Source organism: Somniosus microcephalus, chromosome 21, assembly GCF_052327205.1.
Source record: "Somniosus microcephalus isolate GS21.2 chromosome 21, FLI_Smic_1.0, whole genome shotgun sequence".
Classification (NCBI taxonomy): domain Eukaryota; kingdom Metazoa; phylum Chordata; class Chondrichthyes; order Squaliformes; family Somniosidae; genus Somniosus; species Somniosus microcephalus.
In genome coordinates, this window is record NC_141007.1 from 25,825,002 (window position 1) to 25,837,819 (window position 12,818).

The following is a 12,818-nucleotide window of genomic DNA, read 5'->3' on the forward strand; positions in this document are numbered from 1 at the left end:
CTTATCTACCTGGCCTGCTACCTTCAGGGATCTGTGGACATGCACTCCAAGGTCCCTTTGTTCCTCTACACCACTCAGTGTCCTACCATTTAATGTGTATTCCCTTTCCTTGTTAGCCCTCCCCAAATGCATTACCTCACACTTCTCTGGATTTAATTCCATTTGCCACTGTTCTGCCCAGCTGACCAATTTATTGATATCTTCCTGCAGTATACAGCTTCCATCTTTAGTACCAACCACACAGCCGATTTTATATCATCTGCAAACTTCTTAATCATACCCCCTATATTCAAACCTAGATCATTGATATATACCACAAAAAGCAAGGGACCTAGTACTGAGCCCTGCGGAACCCCACTGGAAACAGCCTTCCAGTCACAAAAACACCCATCAACCATTACCCTCTGCTTCCTGTCTCTGAGCCAGTTTTGAATCCAACTTGACACTTTGCCCTGGATCCCATGGGCTTTTATCTTCGTGACCAGTCTGCCATGTGGAACCTTATCAAAAGCCTCGCTAAAGTTCATATACACTGCATCAAACGCACTACCCTCATCTACCCTCCTTGTTACCTCCTCAAAAAATTCAATCAAGTTTGTCAGACACGACCTTCCCTTAACAAATCCGTGCTGGCTATCCTTGATTAATCCGTGTCTTTCTAAATGAAGATTTATCCTGTCCTTCAGAATTCTTTCCAATAATTTTCCCACCACCGAGGTTAGGCTGACTGGCCTGTAATTACTCGGTCTATCCTTTTCTCCCTTTTTAAACAAGGGTACCACATTAGCAGTCCTCCAGTCCTCCGGCACCACACCTGAAGCCAGAGAGGATTGAAAAATGATGGTCAGGGCCTCTGCTAGTTCTTCTTTAGCTTCGCTTAACAGCCTGGGATACATTTCATCCAGGCCTGGGGATTTATCCACTTTTAAAGCTTTTAAACACCTTAGTACTTCCTCTCTCACTATGTTTATTTCATCTAGTATTTCACACTCCTCCCCCCGATAGCAATGTCTGCTTCGACCCTCTCCTTTGTGAAAACAGACGCAAAGTATTCATTAAGAACCCTACCGACGTCGCCCACCTCCACACACAGATTACCCTCATGATCTCTAATAGGCCCTACCCTTTCTTTAGTTATCCTCTTACTCTTAATATATTTATAAAACATCTTTGGGTTTTCCTTGATTTTACTTGCCAAGAATTTTTCATGCTCTCTCTTTGCTTTCCTAATATCCTTTTTAATTGCACCCCTACACTTTCTGTACTCCTCTAAAGATTCTGGAGTATTTAGCCCTTGGTATCTGTCATACGCCTCCCTTTTTTTCTTTATCCTACCCTGTATGTCCCTAGACATCCAGGGGGCTCTAGATTTGTTAGTCCCACCCTTTTTCTTTAAGGGCACATATTTGGTCTGAACCCTCCAGATCTCCTCCTTGAATACCTCCCACTGCTCTGACACTGATTTACCTTCAAGTAGCTGTTTCCAGTCCACTATGTCTAAATCCCTTCTGAGCTTAGCGAAATTTGCGTTTCCCCAATTTAGAATTTTTATTCCTGGTCTATCCTAGTCCTTTTCCATAGCTACCTTAAGTCTATTACTCCCCCTCTCCTCTTCCTCCCCTACCTGTGCAGCCAAGCTTCCATGGTGCTGTAGACTTGGCTCTGGCTGCACTCCCCAGAGCCGAATACTGGTTGGTGAGCAAGATGGGCTCAGGGGACTCCTGCACTACCTGCCTGGTCCTGCACTACCTGCCTGGTCCTCCTCTTCTGTCTGACGGTCACCCATTCCCTCTCTGCCTGCACACTCTTAAGCTGCAGGGTGACCACCTTCTGAAACGTGCTATCCACGTAGCTCTCAGCCTCGCGGATGCAGAGCAGTGACTGCAGCCGCCGCTCAAGCTCCGTAACCCGGTGCTCGAGCTGCTGTAGCTGGCGACAGTTACCGCACATGTGGTTGTCCAGACCACGGGAGGTGTCCAGGACTTCCCACATGGCACAGGATATGCATTCCACGGGTGTAAGCTGCCCTGCCATACCTCTAATTAACAGACTATTTATTAACCTAGTTGGAATAAACTTAAAAACTTTAAGAAAGCCAAGTAAAATCACTTACCGGATACTCACCAATCAGCTCCCTCTTTTTGAATGTTTAGTTTTTAATCCCGGCTCTTAATTTAAACCAATGCCCAAGATAGAGAAATACTGACCAACCAATCACTTCCCTGCTTTCCTGTGATGTCACTCCTTGTTTTTGTTGTCAGGCCCACTGCCTCCGCTCTCGGGCCTCGCTCTGCCGCGCTCTTTATATCCTCAGGCTCCGCTCTCGCTCCCTCTCAGGTCCGCTGCCTCCACATAATTAAATCCTAGCTCCTTCAATTGTCATCTGATCATGGCCGAGGCCAAGATAGAGGGATGGGGATTTGGCCATTGTCTACCACGAGAAACGGTTAAAAAAAACCTCGGTGGCAGGCCATCGGTTATGGAGGCTTTTACTTTAGACCACAGTGTTGGTTATGTTGTGGTTCTGTTGACTCTGTCATGTAACATTGTTTAGAATTTCCTGTCGTGTCCCTAGCATCTGTCTGAGGCTGAACCACACTGTTCTCAACCTTGGTATCATATCTGACCCTGAAATTAGCTCCTGACCACATATCCACAGCATACCCAAGACTGCCTATTTCCACCTCCGTAACATCGCCCGTCTCCACCCTTGCCTCAGCTCATCTGCTGCTGAAACCCTTATCCATTCCTTTGTTACCCCTAGACTTCACTATTCCAATGCACTCCTGGCTGGCCTCCCACGTTCTACCCCACATAAACTTGAGGTCATCCAAAACTCGGCTGCCCATGTCCTAACCTGCACCAAGTCCTGTTAACCCATCACCCGTGTGCTCGCTGACCTACATTGGCTTAAAATTCTCATCCTTGTTTTCAAATCCCTTCATGGCCTCGCCCCTTCCTATCTCTGTAATCTCTTCCAGCCCCATAATCCCCCAAGATATCTGCACTCCTCAAATTCTGGCCGCTTGAGCATTCTTGATTTTAATCGCTCAACCATTGGTGGCCGTGCCTTCAGCTGCCTCGGCCCTAAGTTCTGGAACTCCCTCCCTAAACCTCTCCGCCTCGCTACCTCTCTTTCCTCCTTTAAGACGCTCTTTAAAATCTACCTCTTTGACCATGCTTTTGGTCACCTGCCCTAATTTCACATTATGTGGCTCAATGTCAAATTTGGTTTTATAACACTCCTGAGAAGCGCCTTGGGACGTTTTATTACGTTAAAGGCACTATATAAATGCAAGTTGTTGTTGTGTCCCAGATACAAGCAAGGCTCTTTGTTGATTTTAAAAATAATGCCTTTGAGAGCAATTTTCCACATTAAATTCTTGCTGCCCTGCTCCTGTAACGTGACCTTATCTGCTCACATTCAGGGTTCAATGTCCCAAGCATAATTTTAATATTGTCAGTAGTTGCACTCTGTAAGAATATAAGCATGTGGCGTAATCTTTTGAATCATAGAATCATAGAAAGTTACAGCATGGAAGGAGGCCATTTCGGCCCATCGTGTCCGCGCCGGCCAACAAAGAGCTACCCAGCCTAATCCCACTTCCCAGCTCTCGGTCCATAGTCCTGCAGGTTACAGCATCCCAAGTGCACATCCAAGTACTTTTTAAATGTGATTAGGGTTCCTGCCTCTACCACCCTTTCAGGCAGTGAGTTCCAGACCCCCACAACCCTCTGGGTGAAGAAATTTCCCCTCAAATCCCCTCTAAACCTTCCACCAATTACTTTGCTGGAGAAGTTTGCTGTAACATGACCAAACTTAAAAGTTGACCAAATTTAATATACCAGCATGCTTCGGGAGGCTGAGAGGCTGGTTCCTGTGAGAACTTTGTACGAAAACTGCTGACAGATAAAGAAGAATTTGAACAGGAACAGAGACTTTCTGCTGAAAAATGTAAAATAGACTGTTACGTTTATAAGATGCGAAGGCTGCCAGTTGCCTTCTAACAGATAAGGAGAACAGTTGTTGAGAGTTCTGTAAAGACAAGCAGTGGGAGGGTTGCCAAGTTTTAAGGTGTAAAAGATGCTGTAAAACGACACTCGGGGCTGCAGTTGGAGCAACTTGGTCAGTTACCAGTTAAAGTCGTACACCTAGTCATCGTCGATCCGACCACTCGCTGGCGTTAGCATGTATGTAGTGTTGGCTTATTATCACTTGATCTTAAAGTAAGGGAATAAATCTGTGCATGTCTAAGTATAAATCGGGGATTGTTATACGTAAGAGTTTTGTGTGAACTTACTTGTAGCCTCTTGCTGATTTGAAATAAAAAGAAGTTTTTCACAGATTAATTGGGTGCCATGTTGTCTGTTCCACGGGTCAGAACTCTATAAACTGTTGGACGGGGCGAGGGGTGGTTCCGCACATGGTACAGATTTTGACGGGGTGCGGGGTAATTCCACACGTCTTACAACTCTCACTGGACGCCAAGCCCATCTGACTCCACTACAATCTGCTAGAGACTACTCCTCTCCCCTATTGTTTGAGCTGTTGTTTTCCGGAGCTGTCAGAATGCTGCAGCAGCCTCACGTATCTACTGAGTTGGCGTGAGTTAAATCTTGTTTGGGGATCTCCTGCAGCTCGCTGTTCATTTTAAAGGGAATAGAGCTGATACGGAAAAAAAAAGGCTCTTGCAAAGATCTACAGAAACCAGCATCAAGAAATATAGCTGTAGCGATGTCAATGATTAGGGAGAAGCAGTTAGAGCGAGCCTGAGCCTGAGTACAGAGCCAGCTTGCCATCTAGGGCACAGGTTGAGCTGTATATATGTGTTGGCACCGGCCCACTGTGGGAGCTGGGCAGCAGGGAGCGAGCCATTAGACAGTTGTGAATAAAGATGTCTGGAATGAAGTCTCCGCTATCTTCTGCCCATCAGTTACTGAAACAATAACCCCGAGCATTCTTGCAGCCCCCTTTGAAATACTGGAACCACAGGATATCTTCCTGCATGTGCCAGTAGGTGGCGGGTGGGGTGAATTAATGATCATGAAAATATACACAGTACCTGAGAATAAATTTGCCAGCTGTGAAGGAATAAATATATTTTATGATTTGTAAATGGGATAAAGTTGGAACTTAAATGTATAATGTGCAGCGTGCGAGTGCTGCACATAACCCAGAGAGTGGTTGGAATGTGGAAATCGCTACCACAAGGAGTAGTTGAGGTTAATAGCATAGATGCATTTAAGAGAAAGCTCGATAAACACATGAGGGAGAATGGGATAGAAGATTGATTAGGGTTAGATGACAAGGAGGCTTGTGTGGAGCATAAAAAACACCGACATGTCCAGTTGGGCCGAATGGCCTGTTTCTGTGCTGTACACTTGACGTAATACAGCAGCTGACATTCAGCCTTACTCTAACTGCACGGCAGATGGATATGAATTGTTATCTTTGACACAGTTTGCACAATGCCACTCACCAGTACGACCACCCATAATCCCAGGTCTGTGGCCTCCAGTCTTCAGGGCCAAGGTTGACGGTCATCTGAAACACAGTTGTATACATCATGTGGGCCACCATGCCCAGGAGACCTGCAACACCAAGTCACAAGGACGTCGGATCGTGAGCAAAGCTTAAAACCTCTAAGCAGTTATATTTTTATTCTGGCTTTAATATTCCAATACAGCATTTTCTGTCTATTGCAGGTGCATCCAGTTCTCATCAGAATGAAGTGTCTCACAGTTAGGACTGTTTAGATTTGGATCATCTGTAGTCTCACAGCATTAGATGGCAGTGTGAATTCAATGTGCGTGTGTAATCTCCCACTGCTAATGCTGACAGATGCCTGGATTCAGTCCCTCTGCAATCTCGCAGTGTCCCTGAGTTGGTACTGGAGCTGCCTGGATTGAACTACATCTGATTGACCAGTTTTAATGCTGCACAGATACCTGGATTGAGTTCACCTGCAGTTTCCCTGGATTAACATGGAGCGGTGCCTGGACCCATGTGATTGCCCAGTGTTCATTCTGACAGATGCCTGGAATCAGTTCATGTGTAAATGTCAGAGTAACAGTGAGCCTGCCTGGATTCAGTTCCAACACAGTCTCTCAGGGCTGATACTGAGAGCTGCCTCCAGAGGCAGAAAACAAGAGGCAACAGGCAGGTTGTGAAGAGATAAAGAATAATAAAGAAAAAGACAGAGAGGCAAAAATAAAAGGCAGGGGAAAGAGGATATGAGACAAGAGAGAAAAATATATTAATGCCACACGGCTATGCCCTGTGATCTACATAATGGATTCATCTGCTGCTGTGAACTATGTTAAGTCACAACTGAACATCTGGAATACTCTGCCTGAAGGGTGGTGGAGGCAGACTCAATCGTGGCTTTCAAAAGGGAATTGGATAAGTATCTGAAGGAAAAAAAATTGCAGGGCTACGGGGAAAGGGCGGGGGAGTGGGACTAGCTGAGGTGCTCTTGCAGAGAGCCGGCACAGGCTCGACGGGCTGAATGGCCTCCTTCTGTGCTGTAACCATTCTATGATTCTACGATCTCACAACCAGGATCTAAAGTTAGCAGCACTGTTTTAGAGTGCAGTTTTACATTTTATGAAGAAGAATATTGAGTGCTTAAACGTAGGTTATGTGAGTTCCCAGGGTTATTAGTGAGGGTTGTCTCTATTCATTCAGTCTCTGTGTGTAAATAGGAATCTTCTACATGAGATTGCAATCTTCGATGTCTATTGGCTGTGCTGAGAAATTCTGGCATTCCTTTTGCTTTCTTTTGGAGAATCATATCCAGCACAAAGTCTTGCTTGTCTACCGTCCCTGCCTTCGCTGACCTGCATTGGCTCCTGATCCCTCAACACCTCAAATATAAAATTCTCATCCTTGTGTTGAAATGGCCTTGCTCCTCTCTATTTCTGTAGTTTCCTCCAGTCCTATAAAACCCCTCCCCTGCCATGTCCATTTTCCCTCATGCCTCTGTGAAGCTCCTTCGGTTGGTTTTCTATTGCAAAGGCACTATATGGTGGCTTGGTGGCTCAGTAGAACCATAGGCCCATTCTGAGTCAGAAGGTTGTGGGTTCAAGCTCCACTCCAGAGCCTTGAGCGCATCATCTAGGCAGACATTTCAGTGAGCTAGTGTTGCACTAGTAGAGGTGCCATTTGAATGAGATGTTAAACCGAGGCTGTGTTTACCCTCTCAGGTGGATGTAAAAAATCCTCTGCAGTAGTCAAAGAAGAGCATGGGAATTCTGCCAGTGTCCCAGTCAATTGTTATTCCTCAACCAATACCACTGAACTAGATTATCTGGTCATTTATCTCATTGCTGTTTATGGGACCTTGCTGTGCACAACTTGTTTGCCTACATTACAACAGTACTTCAAAATGTACTTCTTTACTTTGAAGCACTTTGGGACATCCTGAGGATGTGAAAGGTGGTATATAAATATGAGTTGAGGACGGGCTGTCCTAGGATTCATAGTGACAGTGAAAGTGCTTCGTAGGACCATTAGGTTTAATCGAAGGCTTTTGCCACTATTATGCAAGCAGGAACAGCTTTGCTTCCATAAGTATCACTTACTTCCTGTTTCACTCCAGACACAAATAGCAAGTGAAAATACTTCTAAATTCCACAGCTAGGTTACACAGAAGTAATGAGAAATACAGAAAAAGCAGAGTGGGGAAGAGTGAGATAGATAAGAAGAGAGATATGGAAAGAGAGTAAGAGCAGTGTAGAAGAATACAATAAAATCATTTGGCCAACTCAGGACAAATGCAGACTGCTGCTTTCAGCCATGTTTATACTTATAGCATTAGTGGACACCTCAAAATATACATGGCTGATGATGAAGGTCTCACACCCGAGATTTGGCCAAAACTTACTGCTCTGGTTCATGCTGAGACTACCTATATTCAGTTGTGTGTGTGTGTGATGGGTTAATATTGAGCACTATCTCTATTTCATTGGCCCGGATTTTGCGGTCAGTGGCGAACGAACAGTGCTCGCCATTCATTATACTTACACTTGCCAACAGACTTTCTAAAAGCTTTTATTCTGTGCTTTGTGGTAATTAGAGAGCCAAACCAGCGCGGCGCCCTCTATAGGGGATCTGGGACCTGTGTGAATAGGCCATGCAATGGCGTGTCTGCTTAACCAATCAGATTGAAGAATCCTTACTGAGGCACGCAGAGTCTAAACCAGGAAGTGTAAGTTAGAATATTCAACTCAATGTAAAATCATGCACAGAAAACAAAATAAAGAGAGGGAAAGAAAGATCTGATTAAGAGACAGAAAAAAAGCAGACAGAAAGAAAAAGTTAAAAAAAAATTAAACCTCCAACAATAATTAAAATCTGAAGGAATTCCACACTTAAAAAAGTAAATTTTCAGTGCCAGAGAGGTTGTTTGGCAGTAATTAAGACTTACCACGCTGTTAGAAAAACCACTTGCACTTGAATGGACAAGCCTTACTGTTTTCTGGTCTATTTAGTGGGTATCTAGTGGGTAAGTGATCCAACTTCCCACCGTTGCATCTATGTGAATACCGAGTCTCTTGGCGAGGTACTGGTGTAGCAAAGCATGTGGAGGAGCAGGGCAAAGCAGGGCAGGACAACAACTTCCCAATTTCTGCATTTAACTGAACATGTGTGGAGACCAGAAGTTGATGTCCGATTTACTAATTACAAATGGATAACCTCACCGTTATTCCTTCCACAAAAATCCGGGCCATTATGTGTGATCTCCAATGGGTTAATACTGAACACTGCCTCTATTTCATTGTGTGATCTCTAAAAGGTTAATACTGGTGGCCGCTATGGCTCAGTGGGTAGCACTGATGCCCCTCAGTCAGAAGGTTGTCCCGCTCCAGAGACTTGAGGACAGGCACTGCAGTGCAGTACTGAGGGAGCGCTGCACTGTCGGATGTGCCACCTTTCGGATGAGATGTTAGTCCAAAGTCCCATCTGCCCTCTCGGATGGATGTAAAAGATCCCACGGCACTGTTTCATAGAAGAGGAGTCCTAGCCAATATTTATCCTTCACCCAACATCACTAAACAACAGATTATCTGGTCATTATCACATTGTTGTTTGTTATTCCTTGCTGTGCGCAAATTGGCTGCCTCGTTTCACTACATTACAGGAAACTTTCAATTAACCGGCACCTAAATAACCGGAAATGTCGGTTAACTGGCAAAATTCAGGAGTAGGTTCAGGTAACTTTTATTACTTGCCTTCCTCCATGTGTTGCTGTGCAAGGGTGTGGCTGCAGCTGTTGCTAAGCTACAGAGACGCTTGCAACTTGTGGCCATTGTTTTGAACCTGTTGCTAAGCAACAGGGTTTGTTGCTTTATACGGAGCTCTCAGCTCCGTATCTTTTACTATAGCGTTCGGTTATCCGGAATTTTTGATGAACCGGCACCACGTCGGTCCCGTCCGTGCCGGATAAAAAAATGTTTCCTGTACTACACTGCCTGACACTTCAAAAGTACTTCATTGGCAGTGAAGTGCTTTGGGACATCCTGTGGTCATGAAAGGTGCCATATAAATGCAGGTTCTTTCTTACTGAGCACAGCCTCTTTCATTGTGTGTGATCTCCAATGGGTTAATACTGAGAATAATCTATTGCATTGTGTGTGATTGAATCCAGTCTCTGAGTGACCATTAAGGGTTAATATTGAGCCTGGGATCAATCCAAACGCAGTCTCCTGGGATTAATGCAGGGAGCTAACTGAATTCAGTTCATGTATGATCTCCCAGGGTTAATACTGAGAGCTGCCTGGATTTATGCTAGTGTGCAGTCACCCAGGGTTAGTAGTGAGACTGCCTGATTTCCATCCATGCATTACCCGGTGTTAAATTATGAGCCCCATTAATGCACCAGATTGTCCTTTCCAAAAGAAATCAGCTGGCAATTTGCATCAGGTGTTTTATACCAAGCTGATGGACAGCCCAGATGGTCAGAAAGTCAGGCTTCATCACTTTGAAAGATGTTCAGAACAAATACCTCTGTACTTGTCAACGGGGTGCGCAATGCAAACTGGCAACAAATAACTCGAGTGTAGCTGGAGCTTTGATCAGATACTCCATCGTGACACAATAACTCTTTTGACGCTCACAGTTTGTGACATGTTTGCGAACCCATCTGGAACTTACTGTACTTTCTATGTGAAAACGTCAATGGAGCAGCTCATCACAAGTCTAACTTTATCCTCCCAGGCTAAATATGAAGTGGATTCTCTGTATTTAGCATTGTAGCTAATAAGGGCTTTCTACGTTGAGCTTATGCATTGGGATGGTATTAAACTGAAAGCCCAACACGACTCCTGAATGTTTCTCCGACAGAAATCAGCAGGAGGCTGGTATCGGGTGTTTGTGCCAGGGCTGATGACAATCTCCTATTTTGGGAGCTAAGCTTTCGATTTCCACAGAAATTAGATGAAGGGCAATTATTCCAGCTAGCTTCTGTCCCAACTGTAGGTAAATTTTCCTTCAGTAATCCGGTTAACAGGAACAACAGGTTTGAGGACACTATCTCTAACTTCTTCCAGTTCTGATAAAAGATCATAGGGGAAAAATTTGGTATCGTCCATTTTGGGGCGCTAATATCGGCCAGACGCAAAGTTTAGCGGCCGGCGCTAATTATCGCCTCTGACTGCAAAATTCGCCTCCATCGCCCCTGGAGGTGATTTGAGCGCTACATCAGGCGCTACACACCGGTCTTAAGGCGCAAACGTCGTGGAGCGAGGCGCTACCTCAGAACGCTACCGAATTCAGGCGATGCCAATTAAAATGGAAGGCAGACAGACTGGCGCCATCCAGTTCTTAAAGGGGAGGGGCCATCTTGCTGGCCAGCCGTACCCTGCTCATTGCAGCCTTGAATCTCGGCCTGGAGAGACCTCGAAAGCAATTGTGTTGGAAGCACTAATGGATAGGCCCACGGAAAGAGTTCAGCACTTAGGAACCTCAAAAGTGGTGCTGAGGGCCAAACCTCCTTAGAACAGCGTTAAAGCCAAAAATGTTGCCGACAAGAAAAGGCAGGAAGCGCCCGCCTTTAAATAGCGCTCCCCCAGCCCCTTCCTGACTTGAAAACGTTCCCTTCTACCTGTCAATCCTAGCGGCAGGCGCTAAGGCGGGGGGGGGTGCGAGACTCAATATTCGGTCTGGGGCGCCACCGGGGTGTTGCACGCTTGACTGACATCACGATCTGCGGGCGCAGGAGATTGTGGTGGTAGTGTTTAGCATCGCCACAAAACGACTGGTCAGTTTCACGAGCGGCGCTAAAATCGCCGCGCTCGGGCGCTAAGTTCCTAGCGCCCCATTAGCACCCACCGGAGGTGCTAACGGGAGGCGCTAACCAACCGAATTTTTCCCCCCATCGACCTGAAACGTTAACCCTGTTTCTCCCCCCACAGAGGCTGCCTGACCTTCTGAGTGTTTCCAGCATTTTCTGTTTTTAATGCTGTTTAAATGCAAGTTCTTTCTTTAACAGTGAGCCTTCAAATTGTCGGCAGGTCCAGGGAAACGACAGTCTCCACGGGCTGAATGATTTCATGGGTTTGCAGCTCACTCACTGTGACATTGAAAGACTGATCAATAAATACAGTAGCAAAGTTACTCTTTACTAGCTTGACATTGAGTCATTTCATTACAGGGCTTTAACTCTACAGAACTAAAACAAACACCATTTTCATTAAAAAGTAAGGGGATTATTTTGGTGAAAGGGTGAAAACAGGCACTAAATGGGCGCTGTGCTAATAAGACACCGCTGTTTGAAAGTCTGGATTTAGCATCCAATTTTGGCCCTAATTGCTGATTACCATAATTTGAATTTGCCCTGAGGCGCTAAAACAGACACCTGCAGGGTGCAATAGATGCAATTTTCATGGGGCAGTACATGTGGGCTCCTCGCACCCACTTCCACTGAAGGTGTGGAGTGCTCTGGCTGACACACAGCTGCAGGATGGCTCATGGACCGAGGTAGAGGGCACGCAGGTTCTTGGACGCAGCACTGGAAGTCCTGGTGGAGGAGGTCCAGAGGAGGAGGGATGTCCTGAACTCGTAGGGGGGAAGGACGCCACCTTGCTCTCCTCTCCCTCTCTCCTGCAGCAGATGGTGCTGCTCTGCCTGGCCTCATGCCCTCCTCCCATTCCTCCTGCAGACTAAAGAGGAACCCCTAGCAAGATGCCGGTGACCAAACAATCCCTTTCTCCTGGTGACTCCTATAAGGTGTCCAATATGGTGGTGTAGCACAGCGCTCACTTTTTAGGTGAAGTTCTCAGAGAATTTCCAGAATAAATGTTGCTGAAGTCTTGACAAAATGTCCCAGAAAGTCTCCTGACCTGTTTCAAAAATCCTCTTCAAACCTCCAGCAGCAAGTGAACAGTAACAGGTGATATACCTTTAAGTAGCACTCGATAATCTCAGCAATGACGTGTTCACTCCTGTTCAGCTGGTCGCGGTTAGGAGAGGTCATTAAATGAAACATTATCGACCAAAATGCTGTGCAGCCTCTTTAATGAGCACTCGCAGGCAATTTAATTCTCAATCAGCCTCTTAACGATCTTCTGGGCATTCATAGCGCTGACTTCAACTCCTTTACCAAGATGGCGTCTTGCGCGAAATGTGAGCTAAACTGGCGTTGCAGCTTAAGACCCCATCTTGGTCACCTCTTTAGCACCTAAAGTATTTGGCCAAAATCGCCCCCTGTTTTACAGTCTGTTCTCTCTTTCATCCCTATTTTCCCCTATTCTATGTAATTTTCTCTTTTCCATTTCTTTGTGTCTTATTTCGGTGCACTACGATTCACCTTCTGAGC

At 45.6% G+C, this 12,818-nt stretch overlaps 1 protein-coding gene across 1 annotated transcript in view; it reads right to left on the minus strand.

Moving 5' to 3' along the window:
* gsg1l2b (gsg1-like 2b) overlaps nt 1–12,818 on the minus strand; it is a 249,779-nt gene that overhangs the window by 6,136 nt on the left and 230,825 nt on the right. Inside the window, exon 4 of the mRNA XM_085963360.1 lies at nt 5,481–5,592. Coding sequence (XP_085819486.1) covers nt 5,481–5,592 — 112 coding nt within the window. The remainder of the gene's footprint in view (nt 1–5,480; nt 5,593–12,818) is intronic.